The sequence below is a fragment of the Oncorhynchus clarkii genome, chromosome 16 (assembly GCF_045791955.1).
Source record: "Oncorhynchus clarkii lewisi isolate Uvic-CL-2024 chromosome 16, UVic_Ocla_1.0, whole genome shotgun sequence".
NCBI classification, from domain to species: Eukaryota; Metazoa; Chordata; class Actinopteri; order Salmoniformes; family Salmonidae; genus Oncorhynchus; species Oncorhynchus clarkii.
In genome coordinates this window covers 34,426,082-34,444,762 of record NC_092162.1, presented here as the reverse complement: position 1 = coordinate 34,444,762, position 18,681 = coordinate 34,426,082, and the positions used below count along the sequence as shown (strand labels likewise).

At 41.6% G+C, this 18,681-nt stretch overlaps 1 protein-coding gene across 3 annotated transcripts in view; it reads left to right on the top strand.

Annotated features, from left to right (window-relative positions):
* The window catches only part of LOC139368342 (tyrosine-protein phosphatase non-receptor type 11-like), a 98,565-nt gene that overhangs the window by 28,108 nt on the left and 51,776 nt on the right, over nucleotides 1-18,681 (top strand). For all 3 annotated transcript variants that reach the window (XM_071107107.1, XM_071107106.1, XM_071107105.1), the window contains exon 2: nucleotides 11,324-11,446. In XM_071107107.1, coding sequence (XP_070963208.1) covers nucleotides 11,324-11,446 — 123 coding nt within the window. The remainder of the gene's footprint in view (nucleotides 1-11,323; nucleotides 11,447-18,681) is intronic.

Below are 18,681 nucleotides of genomic sequence, written 5' to 3'. Positions count from 1 at the left end.
CCCCTTTCATATTTAAAAAAAAAATATTTTTTATGAAAGAATAGTTAGGATATATGGAGAGATAGTTATAGAAGGGCACAGACCAGAGCCATCATTTGCAATTATGCTTGTGGTGTATTTCTGTACATTTTGTTGGACAATGTAGCATCCAAATGTGTAATTGTTGATGGTGAACAATATGGTTATTCAAATGTGAGCTGGGTGGAGTAAATTGTTTTACTCTTTGTTTGGTTATATAACACAGGAAGTAAGCATTTGCCAGTAATCTTAAGTTCTGTAAACGTTGGTGTTCTGAGTGGTATACTACGAAGTAAACTAGATCAACTCAGGCTTTTATAAAGCTAGGTCAGCTTCACATTGCAGATCAGGCTTCAAATGTACTATGATGGTGGATATTGCTCATCCGCCTGCTCCCAACTCTAGTAGGCTTGTAACTGTGCATTCATGTCGTGCATGGCTAGTCGAATGCCAGACTCTTCATTGAGACAATGCTGAAACATCCATCCATGGGCGAGTCAGTGACACATTTTCATTTGTGCTGAAATCAAAATGAAAAAAAAAAGTTATCTTGCAAATTGAAATAGACTTTTAGAAGTGCTATCTTTATTTCATGACTTATTTATGCCGTCTTTGGTGTGCTTACCAATGCACAAGCACCTTTGTCCCCACTGCTATCGCTGTAACGGCTTTCCTCCTGGGAAGGAGAGGCGGACCAAAATGCAGCATGGTTATAGTTCATGTTTTTTTTATAATAGGAAAACTCAACATGAACATAATACAAAACCATAAACGTGGCGAAACAGCCCTATCTGGTGCAACAAACACAAAGACAGGAAACAACCATCCACAAAACCCAACACAAAATAGGCTACCTAAATATGGTTCCCAATCAGAGACAATGACTAACACCTGCCTCTGATTGAGAACCATTTCAGGCCCAAACACAGAAAGAGACAAACTAGACATCCAACATAGAATGACCACTCAGTTCACACCCTGACCAAACAAAACATAGAAACATACAAAGCAAACTATGGTCAGGGTGTGACAATCGCTCCTTCTTCTATCTGTGGAACAGCTTATTGCGTTGTGGCCATAGGCATACAATCCATAGAGTTTTGGAACCTCTAACCCTGGCAATTTGACTGTTAAACTCATGTGTACACTAGCCATGGCTGTCAGTCTTAAAGGAGATATCCCTATTTTTCTCTCACATCGTGGAAGCTTGGCTTATTACAACACCAGTTAGGCTATTTTCAAACAAACAACTCAAACAACCGTGGGGAGATGCCTACAGACAGAGAGAGAGAGAGGAAGTGTTGTGGACTGGGACCAGACCTCTGTGTAATCCAGCTGCCACATTTCGTCCATTACTGCCTAGACAACGGATATTTACGTTTGCACAGGCGGCATAGTGTTGGCAGTGGCTGATGCAGCAGAGGCTGGAGATGACACCCGGGAGTACCGGCATGCTGTCTACACAGTTTGTGATGTGGCAGCTTTGTTCCCTTGGTGCAGGGAACCGAGTTGTCATCCCCAGTCTCTGTGTTTGGAGAATCAGGGACACTACTTTCCCTGATCCCCATTCACAGTACACTGGGTTCCACCCTGGGCGCTAGGATTCTCAAAGCGTTTGGCATGATGACATACTAACGTTATGCCCAAAGAGTATCCGTTGCCAGACACTTATTGGCATGACATTAATATGGCATCATGTCACTTGCTGTGAACAGAACACAAGCTCTCCCTCAGTTTGCATTTTCAACACACAAACACCTGCCAGGTGCATCTTCAGGACATCAAGAACCTTCTTACTGGGCACACCATGTCATATCAAAGATTCTAAAGGTTGTTTATTTCTCACCTAAAAGTGTCATCACTGCACTTTCTCCCGGCACAACAAAGTTTTAAATGGGAAAATGTCAGATTTTATTTACACATCTGAAAGTGTTCTTGAATAAATAATATTTTTACATGAGTTTGTTTGCATATTAGCTTTTTTTGGATATAAAGTTTAAAAAGGCACTATTTTACACATTACACATTTTAGACATTTGTCTATAATGAAAATTGGTTTCCATTAACATAATTGTACGGTTCAAATATCACCCCACCAATGACTTGTGCCAGGTCTATGCAGGTAAATTGGTTCTAGAATTTTACAGAAAATACCATATTAAGAATTTTGCTTAAATTCATCAAGAAAAAGTTAGCTTATAACAGTGGCAATTCTAGGTATTGTGGCATATTTTGGTTAAACTATCCCCAATTCAATGGAATTGCAACCCTCTGCATGCACAGTGCATTCTTCCATCACATGTACAGTGCACTCTTCTATCACATGTATAGCTGATTTTCAAGATCTTGCAAACTAATGAGATGCTATTGAGCCCACACTACTAAACTGTCTGAGCCAAGGACTACATGCTTTCTGGGAAATTTTGATTACGCAGTGGCTTGCGAAAGTATTCACCCCCTTTGCATTTTTCCTATTTTGTAGCCTTACAACCTGGAATTAAAATAGATTTTTGGGGGGGTTGTATCATTTGATGTACACAACATACCTAACACTTTGAAGATGCAAAATATGTTCATTGTGAATCAAACAAGAATTAAGACAAAAAAACTGAACTTGAGCGTGCATAGACTATTCACCCCCCGAAGCCAATACTTTGTAGAGCCACCTTTTGCAGCAATTACAGCTGCAAGTCTCTTAGGGTATGTCTCTATAAGCTTGGCACATCTAGCCACTGGGATTTTTGCCCATTCTTCAAGGTAAAACTACTCCAGCTCCTTCAAGTTAGATGGGTTACGCTGGTGTACAGCCATTTTTAAGTCATACCACAGATTCTCAATTGAATTGAGGTCTGGGTTTAGACTAGGCCATTCCTATACATGTACATTTTTCCCCTTAAACCACTTGAGTGTTGCTTTAGCAGTATGCTTATGGTCATTGTCCTGCTGGAAGGTGAACCTCCGTCCCAGTCTCAAATCTCTGGAAGACTGAAACAGGTTTCTCTCAAGAATTTCCCTGTATTTAGCGCCATCCATCATTCCTTCAATTCTGACCAGTTTCCCAGTCCCTGCCGATGAAAACGTCCCCACAGCACGATGCTGCCACCACCATGCTTCACTGTGGGGATGGTGTTCTCAGGGTGATGAGGGGTGTTGGGTTTGCGCCAGACATAACGTTTCCCTTAACCTCTAGCGACGAGCAATCCCGTATCCGGGAACGTAATCATAGCCTCAAGCTCATTACCATAACGCAACGTTTCCTATTCATGAAAATCGCTAATGAAATGAAATAAATATATTGAAACACAAGCTTAGCCTTTTGTTAACCTCTTTGATCTCTAGGGGCGCTATTTCATTTTTGGATAAAAAACGTTCCCGTTTTAAGCGCGATATTTTGTCACGAAAAGATGCTCGACTATGCATATTCTTGACAGTTTTTGAAAGAAAACACTCTGAAGTTTCAGAATCTGCAAAGATATTGTCTGTAAGTGCCCCAGAACTCATTCTACAGGCAAAACCAAGATGATGCGTCAACCAGGAAATGAGCAGAATTTCTGAAGCTCTGTTTTCCATTGTCTCCTTATATGGCTGTGATTGCGCAAGGAATGAGCCTACACTTTCTGTCGTTCCCCCAACGTGTTAGCAGCATTGTGACGTATTTGTAGGCATATCATTGGAAGATTGACCATAAGAGACTACATTTTCCAAGTGTCCGCCTGGTGTCCCTGCGTCGAAATTGGAGCGTAAAGCCAGGTGCAATTATTTTTCCATTTGAGAGCAAGGAGAAACCAGGCTTCCACGAAGGATATATCATTGAAGAGATATGTGGAAAAACACCTTGAGGATTGATTCTAAACCACGTTTGCCATGTTTCAGTCGATATTATGGAGTTAATTTGGAAAAAAGTTCGCGTTTTGAGGGCTGAATTTTCGTTTTTTTTTTTTTTTTTTTTTTTTTTTTTTTGGTAGCCAAATGTGATGTACAAAACGGAGCTATTTCTAATACACAAAGAATCTTTTTGGAAAAACTGAGCATCTGCTATCTAACTGAGAGTCTCCTCATTGAAAACATCAGAAGTTCTTCAAAGGTAAGTTATTTTATTTGAAGGCTTTACTTGTTTTTGTGATAGTTGCCTGCTAAATGCTAACGCTAATGCTAACGCTAAATGCTACGCTAGCTAGCTACTGTTACACAAATGATTGTTTTCCTATGGTTGAAAAGCATATTTTGAAAATCTGAGATGACAGTGTTGTTAACAAAAGGCTAAGCTTGAGAGATAGCATATTTATTTCATTTCATTTGCGATTTTCATGAATAGTTAACGTTGCGTTATGGTAATGAGCTTAGGTCTATAAATAGAATCCCGGATCCGGGTTTGGTCGTCGCAACAGGTTAACAACACTGTCATCTCAGATTTTCAAAATATGCTTTTCAACCAATGCTACACAAGCATTTGTGTAAGAGTATTGATAGCCTAGCATAGCATTAAGCCTAGCATTCAGCAGGCAACATTTTCACAAAAACAAGAAAAGCATTCAAATAAAATAATTTACCTTTGAAGAACTTCGGATGTTTTCAATGACGAGACTCTTAGTTAGATAGCAAATGTTCATTTTTTCCAAAAAGATGATTTGTGTAGACGAAATAGCTCCGTTTTGTTCATCACGTTTGAAAAATACCGGAAAATGCAGCCACAATATCGACAGAAACATGGCAAACGTTGTTTAGAATCAATCCTCAAGATGTTTTTCACATATCTATTCGATAATCTATCAGTGGTGGTAGCTGGCTTCTCATCAGAAGCAAACGGAAAAATACTGCAGCTGGAGATTACGCAATAATTGCAACGGAGGACACCAAGCGACCACCTGGTAGATGTAGTCTCTTATGGTCAATCTTCCAATGATATGCCTACAAATACGTCACAATGCTGTAGACACCTTGGGGAAAACGTGGAAAACGTAAGCTGACTCCTAGCTCCTTCACAGCCATATAAGGAGTCATTGGAATGAGGTGGTTTCAAAAAATGCGGCACTTCCTGATTGGATTTTTATCTGGGTTTCGCCTGTAAAATCAGTTCTGTGGCACTCACAGACAATATCTTTGCAGTTTTGGAAACGTCAGAGTGTTTTCTTTCCAAAGCTGTCAATTATATGCATAGTCGAGCATCTTTACGTGACAAAATATCTTGTTTAAAACAGGAACGTTTTTCATCCAAAAATTCAAAGAGCGCCCCCTATATCAAAGAAGTTAATGGCCAAAAAGCTACATTTGTGTCTCATTTGACAGAGTACCTTCTTCCATATGTTTGGTGAGTCTCCCACATCCATTTTGGAGAACACCAAATGTGTTTGCTTATTTTTTTCTTAAAGCAATGGCTTTTTTCTGGCAACTCTTCCATATAGCCCAGCTCTGTGGAGTGTACGGCTTAGTGGTCCTATGAACAGATACTCCAATCTCTGCTGTGGAGCTTGGTAGCTCTTTCAGGGTTATCTTTGGTCTCTTTGTTGCCCCTCTGGTTAATGCCCTCCTTGCCTGGTCTGTGAGTTTTGGTGGGCGGCACTCTCTTGGCAGGTTTGTTGTTGTGCCATATTCTTTCCATGTTTTAATAATGGATTTAATGGTGCACTGTGGGATGTTCTATGTTTCTGATATTTTTTTAATAATCCAACCCTGATCTGTACTTCTCCACAACTTTGTCCCTGACCTGTTTGGAGAGCTCCTTGGTCTTCATGGTGCTGCTTGCTTGGTGGTGCCCCTTGCTTTGTGGTTTTGCAGACTATGGGGCCTCTCAGAACAGGTACAGTGGGGAGAACAAGTATTTGATACACTGCCAATTTTGCAGGTTTTCCTACTTACAAAGCATGTAGAGGTCCATGTAGAGGTCTGTGTTTTGTGAAGTGCACCAGTCCCTCCTGCAGCAAAGCACCCCCACAACATGATGTTGCCACCCCCGTGCTTCACAATTGGGATAGGTTCTTCGGGCTTGCAAGCCTCTCCCTCTTTTTCCTCCTAACATAACGATGGTCATTATGGCCAAACAGTTTCATCAGAGGACATTTCTCAGAAAAGTACAATCTTTGTCCCCATGTGCAGTTGCAAACCGTAGTCTGGCTTTTTTATGGCGGTTTTGGAGCATTGGCATCGTCTTTGCTGAGCGGCCTTTCAGGTTATGTCGATATAGGACTCGTTTTACTGTGGATATAGATACATTTGTACCTGTTTGCACCATCTTCACAAAGTCCTTTGCTGTTGTTTTGGGATTGATTTGCACTTTTCACACCAAAGTACTTTCATCTCTAGGAGACAGAACTCGTCTCCTTCCTGAGCGGTATGATGGCTGCGTGGTCTCATGGTGTTTATACTTGAGTACTATTGTTTGTACAGATGAGCGTGGTACCTTCAGGAATTTGGAAATTGCTCCCAAGTATGAACCAGACTTGTGAGGTCTACAATTTTTACCATGATGTCAAGCAAAGAGGCACTGAGTTGGATGATAGGCCTTGAAATACATTAAAAAACATGAGCTGGCGCACACCCAGAATAATAGTTTGTGTAGAGGTGCTGACTAACGGCGATAAACTATAAATCAAAATCAAGAAAGTCGCACACTCCATGTACAATCTCCCAGCAATTTAATGCGTATTTACCAATGTTTCGGCATCACTGTGCCTTCCTCAGGGAAAGAGGCACTGAGTTTGAAGGTAGGCCTTGAAATACATCCACAGGTACACCTGCAATTGACTCAAATTATGTCAATTAGTCTATCAGAAGCTTCTAAATCCATGACATCATTTTCTGGAATTATCTAAGCTGTATAAAGGCACAGTCAATTTAGTAAATATAAACTTCTGAGCCACTGGAATTGTGATACAGTGAATGATAAGTGAAATAATCTGTCTGTAAACAATTGTTGGAAAAATAACTTGCGTCATGCACAAAGTGGATGTCCGAACCAACATGCCAAGAACCCGATGGTCACTCTGATAGAGCTCTAGAGTTCCTCTGTGGTAATAGGAGAACCTTCCAGATCGACAACCATCTCTGCAGCACTCCACCAATCAGGCCTTTATGGTAGAGTGGCCAGATAGAAGCCACTCCTCAGTAAAAGACACATGACAGCCCACTTGGAGTTTGCTAAAAGGCACCTAAAAGACTCTCAGACGATGAAACAACATTCTCTGGTCTGATGAAACTAAGATTGACCTCTTTGGCCTTAATGCCAAGCGTCACGTCTAGAGAGAACCTGGCACCATCCCTACAGTGAAGCATGGTGGTAGCAGCATCATGCAGTGGGGATGTTTTTCAGCGGCAGGGAGACTTGTCTCGATGAATGGAGCAAAGTAGAGAGATCCTTGATGAAGACCTGCTCAGGACCAGGCAAAGGTTCACCTTCCAACAGGACAACGACCCTAAGCACACAGACAAGACAATGCAGGAGTGGCTTCGGGACAAGTCTCTGAATGTCCTTGAGTGGCCCTGCCAAAGCACGGCCTTGAACCCGATCCAACATCTCTGGAGAGACCTGAAAATCGCTGTGCAGTGACACTCACTCCCCACCTGACACAGCTTGAGAGGATCTGCAGAGAAGAATGGGAGGATCTCCCCAAATACAGTCGTGGCCAAAGTTTCCTGCTTCAGTGTCTTTTTATATTTTTGTCAGATGTTACTTCTGGGCCACATCCTGACTGATGGCAGCCCATTCTTGCATGATTAATGCTTGGAGTTTGTCAGAATTTGTGGGTTTTTGTTTGTCCAACCACCTCTTGAGGATTGACCATAAATTCTCAATGGGATTAAGGTCTGGGGAGTTTCCTAGCCATGGACCCAAAATATTGATGTGTTGTTCCCCGAGCCACTTAGTTATCACTTTTGCCTTATGGCAAGGTGCTCCATCATGGAAAAGGCATTGTTCGTCACCAAACTGTTCCTGGATGGTTGGGAGAAGTTGCTCTCAGAGGATGTGTTGGTACCATTCTTTATTCATGGCTGTGTTCTTAGGCAAAATTGTGAGTGAGCCCACTCCCTTGGCTGAGAAGCAACCTCACACATGAATGGTCTCAGGATGCTTTACTGTTGGCATGACATAGGACTGAAGGTAGCGCTCACCTTGTCTTCTCCGGACAAGCTTTTTTACGGATGCCCCAAACAATTGGAAAAGGGGATTCATCAGAGAAAATGACTTTACCCCAGTCCTCAGCAGTCCAATCCCTGTACCTTTGGCAGAATATCAGTCTGTCCCTGATGTTTTTCCTGGAGAGTAGTGGCTTCTTTGCTGCCCTTCTTGACACCAGGCCATCCTCCAAAAGTATTTGCCTCACTGTGCGTGCAGATACACTCACACCTGCCTGCTGCCATTCCTGAGCAAGCTCTGTACTGGTGGTGCCCTGATCCCGCAGCTGAATCAACTTTAGGAAACGGTCCTGGCGCTTGCTGGACTTTCTTGGGCGCCCTGAAGCCATCTTCACAACAATTGAACTGCTCTCCTTGAAGTTCTTGATCATCTGATAAATAGTTGATTTAAGTGCAATGTTACTGGCAGCAATATCATTGCCTGTGAAGCCCTTTTTGTGCAAAGCAATGATGACGGCACCTGTTTCCTTGCAGGTAATCATGGTTGACAGAGGAAGAACAATGATTTCAAGCACCACCCTCCTTTTGAAGCTTCCAGTCTGTTAATCAAACTCAATCAGCATGAGAGAGTGATCTCCAGGCTTGTCCTCGTCAACACTCACACCTGTGTTAACGAGAGAATAACTGAGAATCACTGACATGATGTCAGCTGGTCCTTTTGTGGCAGGGCTGAAATGCAGTGGAAATGTTTTAGGATTCAATTCATTTGCATGGCAAAGAGGGACTTTGCAATTAATTGCAATTCATCTGATCACACTTCATAACATTCTGGAGTATATGCAAATTGCCATCATACAAACTGAGGCAGCAGACTTTGTGAAAATTAATATTTGTGTCATTCTCAAAACTTTTGGCCACGACTTTACAGGTGTGGCAAAGTTGTAGTGTCATAGCCAAGAATACTCAAGGCTGTGATCAGTGCCAAAGGTGCTTCAACAAAGTACATGTACAAAGTAAAGGGTCTGAATCCTTTTGTCTTTCATACATTTGCAACAAAATTCTAAACATATTTTTGCTATTCCATTACGTGGTATTGTGTTCATTGATGGGAAAAAACAACAATATAATCCATTTTAGAATAAGGCTGTACCGTAACAAAATGTGTAAAAAGTCAATACTTTCCAAATGTACTTTGTAATGGTAAATTATAAATACAGACAACAAAAGTAAATACACTAGCATATCACAAATATTAAGAACAGTCTTACAGACTATTCATTAGGTCATTGACCTCTTCATTTACTTCTATGGTCTCTTCGGAGATGCTCATATTCATCAGGATAAACAGAAGTGATAGAACATTACAAAAAAAGAAATTCACTGAATAAGATCCTTACAATTTTGGCAATACACATATAGAGTGATAATGTCTTGGAATAGTTAACGGAAAAAACCTTGTTGCCTGTTTTCTCCTTTTGTTGCCTCTTTGGTGCTCCCATCTAGTTCAACAACTCCAGGCTACTTCAGAAATTAATCCCCCCTTTAGAAAAGACAGTTGGTTATACTCCAAGAATATAGTATCTTCATTACTGGCAAACATTTTGACTACTAGAGAGTGAGACATGACAGTAGCAGAGAGATAAACCTACACATAGGCTACTCAAAGAAGGCAGGCTCAAAGAGAGGTACACAGAAACCAACCATAAATGATGCACACAAAGTTCACACTACCCATCATTGAAAGGAATAGGAAAAAGGTATCTAGCTATTCTCCTATTGAAATGAAGCATGTGTTCTTTGCTATCTGACAGTGTGGTGCTGGATGCCACTCCAATGCTTGATAAAGCAGGCAGAGGTAACACTTCCCTTGGAGTGGATTGTGGTGGGGCCTTTTCATAACTAGAACATGAGAAATTACATTTTTATTTCACGCATGTCCCATTATTATATCACATATCTAGCTATTGAGCTTACTTGTCCACTCTCTACCAAGCTACATAATGTCAATTAGCTAGCTAGCATTGTTTCAGTAATGTTCTGTAATAGTGATAGTCACTTGGAAGTCTCAAAAAGACGAGGCAACTATACTGCCGAGCACCATTACAGCTACTTTCGTTACAGCCAAGCGCCATTAGAGAAATGCACAAGAAATGTTAGCTAGCCATCAACACACAACAACAAAAATCCTGCAATGTAAATAGGTTCTAAATGATCATGACTATCAAATACACATGTTTATGTCAATATCCTGACTGGTCTTAGATCATAAATACCATGTACACCTTAGTAATTTATCAAGACAGCCATATAATTTAGATAGCATAAAGCTAACCCAGATTCCCCATTCATAGCTAACATTAGCTAGCTCCTGTAGCTGATGCAACGTCTTGGTAACGTTATCTGTCAAGCAGAAAACAGGCCATATCTGCATCAGACTTCAGCCCTTTTAGGGCCATAACTTCTCTCCAGCGATTCAAATTGTTACCAATATTTACTCTGGTTTTTCCCTAAGCCTCATCATTTTGTCGCTTGGCTAAACTTTTGCCACCCGTATCTGCAACCAGTGCTGGGCTGGACCCATACAAAAACATCTACATAATGCTCTTTTAACTTGAATGGGAACTGCCATCTATGGATTAAATGTCTATGGTTGGTTGCGGCTGTTAGTTTGCATTTTGCAAATTTCAAAATACAATTGCGTGAAAAAAACAAATCACTAATTGTGTAATACTTTTTTAAACAAATGTACACAAAAAAACATTTGATTGATAAAATATTGAATCAGTCATCTTCCTCAAATGACAATCTTTGCAAGAGGAAGCAAATCTGATTTTATTGGTCCTTAACCCACATCTCAGACACTTCATTCAAGATAAATGGCGTTAACTTGGCCCAGAGCAGGCTAAAAGGTGAGCCACATTTGTTGACCAAAGTTACTTAGCTAACTACTCAAACCTTATTTGTAGTTTTGGGTTCTGCTCTCCAAAAGGTTAACTCTTATGGTTTATGTGTTTCTGACTAGTGTCACCAAACTGAATCTTTTACTGGGAAATGATTGATTGATTGATGAGTGAGCTCCTGGAGGGGCCCCTGTTTCTTTTTAGCCCGGCAGTAACACACCTGATTCAACTGGTTGATCATTTGAATCAGGTACATTGAGAAACACTGTTTTTGGCGCAGTGACTCTGGATTTGGCGTTTGTGCTCAACTATTCTCTCTCTCTCTGTTCTTCCAGGTGGTTCCACCCCAACATCACAGGCATCGAGGCAGAGCAGCTCCTCTTGACCCGGGGGGTCCATGGCAGTTTCCTAGCCCGGCCGAGCAAGAGCAACCCGGGAGATTTTACTCTCTCTATCAGGTAGGGGCCTCCATGTTCCCAGCTAACAAATGTTGGTTCCAATAACAATCTGGTTAAGTTATTTGTCAAATAACCAAGGGAGAAACTTTAGGTAATGTTTCGTGAATGTTCTGTGTTAGCATGGTTCTCTGCTAGTGCTTTAGTCCACCGCTTTAGCCTAGCTCTTTATCCTAGCGTTAGCGGCCCATGCTCCACAACATTGTCCCTGGTGTAAGTTAATCATTCAGAGCAAATTGTCTCGTGAGTCAAGCCTCAAGAAATGGGAAATGATCGCTTCCCAGTAAGCAAGCTAGCGAGAGAGCAAGAGCCTTGCCTTTGGGTGAACAGTCACAGCTTGTGGGAGTTCAAGCTTGAAATATGCGTAGTTTGTTATTCTCCCACGTTTCTACGAAATGGAAAATGTTTGTTTCCCTCCTCGGTTGAAAAGAAAGCGAGAACTGGTCGTAAATAGCCTTTCACAAGAATTCACTTACGCCACTGACCCCATGTATGAAATCATCAGGTCTAACCCTGTCCCATGACATTACATTTCACTGAATTATGAACAGTGAGCTCTGTAGTTGGAGAGATACAAAAGAGAAACATGGAGTTCTGGTAAACAGCAGGCCTCTGTGATTTCCTGTAGCGCCAGGATAGAGAGTGCCTCTGCATTGGCAACGGAAGCTTTTAAGAGGCTTATCAGTCAGACAAGCTCATGGAAAAGGTCCAGCATCGTCCTTTAGCTCACTCTCTTTAGCAGAGGTTAGCTTGAGTAGCGAGGGAGAGAGGAGTGTGTGTGTGAGAGAGAGAGAGAGAGGGGAGTGGTAGAGTGGTAGGGTAGAGGGAAAGGGGGATACAAATGAATGCATTCAACTGAAATGTGTCTTCTGCATTTAACCCAACCCCTCTGAATCAGAGAGGTGCGGGGGCTGCCGTAATCGACATCCATGTCTTCGGCGCCCGGGGAGCAGTGGGTTAACTGCCTTGCTCAGGGGCAGAAGACAGATTTTTACCTTGTCTGCTCAGGGATTCGATCAAGCAACCTTGAAAGTGAATGAAGGTTGTTAGGCTGGTAACAGCAGTGAGTGTGGCAGCCATGCCAGTCCAGGCAGTAGCTCTTAATAACATTAAGGCCGGGGGCCCATGTCGAGGTCTGACCCTGCATGCCCCTGGTGTTATGTGGCTTTGTGGTGACTGAGGGCTGCCTAACTGCCTGTGTGTGTTTGCAGTCACCAGGCTAAATTGTATTTGTTATTCTTCAGACCACAGGGCCTGTGGCTAAACTATAGTGCAGGCTAACAGCAGCCCTCCCTCACCCCCACTCCACCACCTTCCTGTGGCCTGTGTGATTTATGCCCCCCCATGGTACGGTAAGGTCAGTTTGGACTAGCTTGGCCGGGGGAAGGAGGAAATAGTTAGAATAGTGCTATCTAGAGCATTGACAGCTTTATTTTGTGTCTGCACTGTTTTGCTGTTGAAAGTAGGCTACGTACCAACATGAATGCATAAGAGTTTATTTATTTGCTTACGGTGAGAAATACAAAAAGCTTATTCAGCTTTCATGAGCTGATGAGAGTTATGCTTTACACTTACTCACTTACACTTTTCTTTGCGACTATTCAGCTATGCCTTGCGTATTCACCAAGGACCCAATTCCGACCCGAGTTTAGCGTGCGTAAATGGAACGTAATGAAATGTTTATGCATTTTTTTCCGAGGTTTCTGACCTTGAACTTAAGCAATGGAACTTAAACAATGGAATAGCGTGCTATTCACCTGATATTCATTTTGGGTGGCGATCGAATAAATCAAGGTGTGGCAGAGGTGTGTCTAGCTAGATACGCCGTATTCTGACCTTGATTTACAGTAATTCCCTAATTTCTGCACCGTTACGCGTGAGGAAACTATGAATAAGGTCCAGCGAACCTGTCGGCATCTACTTTATTTTTTCCGATATAAATAACCCCATTCTCATTGCACTGTAATTTACAACTTGATAATAGCTATTGATAGCAGCTAGGGAAATAAGTAATCTGTTTGGAATTGTAAATATAAGTGACACTTGTTTTAGGTATACTTACCTTCTAAATCACAGGAGGCAAATGTTAAACCAGTCATATGTAATCGTATTAACTTTCCCACAGTAAAGTGTTTTGAAATGTTGTTCCATTCTGCAGAATTTAAATTGTATGGCCTTTTAACTTGCAGGGATCGGCACTCTCAATTGTCTTAATTATATTATCATTATTATCATTCTCTGTTTACTATTTCTATCATGTTAAATATTAGCCACTATCAGTAGGTAGGCCTAATAACAACCCATATTAAACTGCCAATGTTAGTTCCCTTTAGTTAGTATAGCCTGTGTTATCATTCCATTTAATTACATTGTTTTGTTTACCTTAATTTGCTTTCTCTGTGAATTCCGTCATGGCCATGTGGTTGTTGCTGAGGATCATTAGTAACAGTTGGTAATACAGAGAAAAGACATGTAGGTTCATTAAATGGTTATGGAGCGAAGCGCAGACCAAGCCGTAACAGTTTGAACCTGACGAATGACACTACTTGGCTGTGTCATCACACAGTTAGTTAGTGCAGGCAATAGATGAGGGTACAGCCTCCTATTGTAAAATATTCTCCCTATTGTAATTCAATGTAAACTAATCTTCCAACATTACCATGGGTTAAAGATCTGAATGTAGCAATTTTCTGACTGAATCAAACCACCGTTTTCTTTCTTCCGTGTGTAAATGCTAGGCAAACCTGTAAAATACATTGCCTCCCTTAAATAATCTACACGATCAGAGTATTTTGAAATCTACCAATGGGTGCAGAAACAGAGGCAAATATGCATATATTATAGATGGCTTTCTTTCATTGATCCCTAATATTGTGAACCCGTTCTCTCAAGATATTCTATTGAGTCTGATGACAAAATTCAAACTACTAGGTACACCGTATTTGAAGGGATGTCTTAAGATACATTTACTGAAAACCCTATTGAATGGAAAAATCTGTTGGCCACCAAGTGGAAAGGTTTTCAGCGGTTAAATGTATAATTCAGTGAACACAAGGGAACCACGCCTGCAAAGCCCATTACACACCTTCATAAGGTAAGTCTGAATACCAACTACTGAGAAGTGTGTAAGAAAGGCGTGTGTAAGAAAGTGTAATTTCCTAAATCGGAATTGGGCCCTAAACTTGCCAGGGTCCAGTGTGACCAAGCTAACGGTCTCACACATAATCCCACATCACAGACACTCTCTAGCATTCTCTCACACACACTCTCACACTCTCACACACACACACACACACACACACACACACACACACACACACACACACACACACACACACACACACACACACACACACACACACACACACACACACACACTTACTCAACAGGAGAGTGATTACCATGTCGTTAGTGTTTCTTCTTACCAGCATGTTATTAGCTTGACTCTCCTTTTAATGGGACGCCCTGGTACTCCAATGGGCTGTTATCTAATTCTCCCTGCTTTTCCCTTCGCTTATCTCCCCCTCTCCCTTTCCTGGCCTGGGCAGGGGGCTGGATGGCAGGGGAAGGAGGGAGGGGTTATACATTTTCTGCTATTAGTGGCCGGTGTAGACCACAATGTGTGGTTAAGTAGACAGTGTGTTCTGTTATGGGAGAGGCCTTGGCAACCATAGCTCTATGCTGCATTTTGAGGGAGTGAGAATTTACACAGCCAAGCATGTAATTGTGAAGCTCATGTACACTGAGTATACAAAACATTATGAACACCTGCTCTTTCCATGACATAGACTGACCAGGTGGAAGCTATGATCCATTATTGATGTCACTTGTTAAATCCACTTCAATCAGTGTAGATGAAGGGGAGGAGACAGGTTAAAGAAGGATTATATCAAGAATGGTCCACCACCTAAAGGACATCCAGCCAACTTGACAGAAGGGGTGCAAATCAATATTAGGAAGGTATTCCTAATGTTTAGTATACTCTGTGTATGTAATTCTCAGATCAAAAGAAATGCCTTGGTTATTCATTGTTTTCGTTTAGTGAAAATATTTTGGGAACATAGGCCACAACTTTTGTTCTAGTGGTGTGTGTTCTAGTATCATGTTGTGTTTATACATCTCTATGCTCTTAGTCAGAGGAGAGGTTTAGAGGGCATTAGCCGGGACTGTGGATGGATTTTCTCCCCGTATTACGTATGCCATTGCCTCCATTCATTTCCATTAGACATATTTCCATTGCAGTCGGGCTATTTATAGATTCAATCTATTAAATGCATTGGCCAAATTGACCTAATAGAATGTTGATTCATCTCATTTTGATAAGTGGATTGTGTTCTCACTGGATACTATGTAACAGAGACGTGGCCATGGTGGTCTGGTGGTTATTGACTCTGCCCTCGGCACTCACATACAGTGGGGAGAACAAGTGTTTGATACACTGCCGATTTTGCAGGTTTTCCTACTTACAAAGCATGTAGAGGTCTGTAATTTATATCATAGGTACACTTCAACTGAGAGAGACGGAATCTAAAACAAAAATCCAGAAAATCATTGCATGACATAAGTATTTGATCACCTACCAACCAGTGAGATTTCCGTCTCTCACAGACCTGTTAGTTTTTCTTTAAGAAGCCCTCCTGTTCTCCACTCATTACCTGTATTAACTGCACCTGTTTGAACTCATTACCTGTATAAAAGACACCTGTCCACACACTCAACCAAACAGACTCCAACATCTCCACAATGGCCAAGACCAGAGAGCTGTGTAAAGGACATCAGGGATAAAACTGTAAACCTGCACAAGGCTGGGATGGGCTACAGGACAATAGGCAAGCAGCTTGGTTAGAAGGCAACAACTGTTGGCGCAATTATTAGAAAATGGAAGAAGTTCAAGATGACGGTCAATCACCCTCGGTCTGGGACTATATGCAAGATCTCACCTCGTGGCGCATCAATGATCATGAGGAAGGTGAGGGATCAGCCCAGAACTACACGGCAGGACCTGGTCAATGACTTGAAGAGAGCTGGGACCACAGTCTCAAAGAAAACCATTAGTAACAAACTACTCCGTCATGGATTAAAATCCTGTAGCACACGCAAGGTCCCCCTGCTCAAGCCAGCGCATGTCCAGGCCCATCTAAAGTTTGTCAATGACCATCTAGATGATCCAGAGGAGGAATGGGAGAAGGTCATGTGGTCTGATGAGACAAAAATAGAGCTTTTTAGTCTAAACTCCACTCGCGCGTTTGGAGGAAGAAGAAGGATGAGTACAACCCCAAGAACACCATCCCAACCGTGAAGCATGGAGGTGGAAACATAATTCTTTGGGGATGCTTTTCTGCAAAGGGGACAGGACAACTGCACTGTATTGAGGGGAGGATGGATGGGGCCATGTATCGCGAGATCTTGGCCAACAACCTCCTTCCAGCATGACAACGACCCGAAACACACAGCCAGGGCAACTAAGGACTGGCTCCGTAAGAAGCATCTCAAGGTCCTGGAGTGGCCTAGCCAGTCTCCAGACCTGAACCCAATAGAAAATCTTTGGAGGGAGCTGAAAGTCCGTATTGCCCAGCGACAGCCACGAAACCTGAAGGATCTGGAGAAGGTCTGTATGGAGGAGTGGGCCAAAATCCCTGCTGCAGTGTGTGCAAACCTGGTCGAGAACTACAGGAATTGTATCTTCTCTGTAATTGCAAGCAAAGATTTCTGTACCAAATATTAAGTTCTGCTTTTCTGATGTATCAAAAACTTATGTCATGCAATATAATGCAAATTAATTACTTAAAAATCATACAATGTTTTTTTTGTTTCAGATTCCGTCTCTCACAGTTGTAATGTACCTATGATAAAAATTACAGACCTCTGCAAGTCGGAAAACCTGCAAAATCAGCAGTGTATCAAATACTTGTTCTCCCCACTGTATACTGATGTCGACATGTGTTCGAATCTGTCCAAAGGCCTGTTTGATACACACGTTTTGGAACTAGAGAGAGATAGGAAGCCAGTAGATAAAAGGAAAGGAGGGATAAGGCACTAAATAGTGTCATTGTGTGTTCTTTCTTCTCGAACCATGGGTGGGCCACTGAAGATTGATGATGACCTAATGTTGCTCCAGATATATTAAAACAAGTGCAGCGGCCTCCATCCTTGTAGTCAGAAGGGCTTTTAGGTAGACAGGTCCTTCACACACACATGTTTGTTTTACTATACCTGTGGGGACCAAACAATTGATTCCCATGCAAATCATATTTTCCCTAACTTCTAATTCTAAACCTTAACCTAACCCTTTTTCTTGTGGAGACTGTTCTTGTGCCAGAAGCCCCCACATGTGCAATGTTCTTTCAAAGGCCAAACCCACTGCTGCTGTGCACGGGCAAAGACCTCTATGACCATAGCACCGGTCCAATCCAAGTAACAATGCCATTTAACAAACTCCAGGTGGTGCTATTGTCAGATGACATGAAAATAGAGGTCGTTGGTCACGCACACCAGCAGTGGGTTTGGCCTTCAAAATAAAAATGCACATTTTTCAGAAATACCTCATCCCTGCTGTAAAACATAGTGTTAGATCTTTGATGTTTATGGGGCTATTTTGCTTCCCTTCCCTCAACAGCATCATAAACCTTACCAAGTACCAGGATATGTTTAGCCAAAAACCTGGTTGCCTCTGCTAGGAAACTGAAGCTTGGCCCCAAGTGGATATTCCAGCAAGACAATAACCCCAAGCACAAGTCAAAATCCACAAATAAATTGTTTAATTGACCAAAAAAAATCAACATTTTGCAATTGCCACCTCAGTCTCCTGACTTGATCCCCATTGAAAACCTGTGGTTAGAATTGAAGAGGACAGTCCATAAACTCAGAGGAAGGATATCAAGGATCTGGAAAGATTCTGTATGGAGGAATGGTCTAAGATCCCTCCCAATGTGTTCTCCAATATCAACACCTTATTTTATAAAAGGCTCAGTGTTGTTATCCAGAAGTACTGAAAACAGGGGATCCAATCATTTTGACCCCTACCTTTTGTAGATATATATATATATATAATAATTATATATATATATAATATAATATATATATAATAAAATAAATTCAAATATATATTTATAATACCCTGTTGAGTTTGAGTGAGTATTTGTTTGTGTTCATGTACATGTCTGAGATTATTCCTTTATAAAACCCTGTTGATTTTGAGTGAGTATTTGAGAGCAACTGGTTTTCACTAAATGCAGATG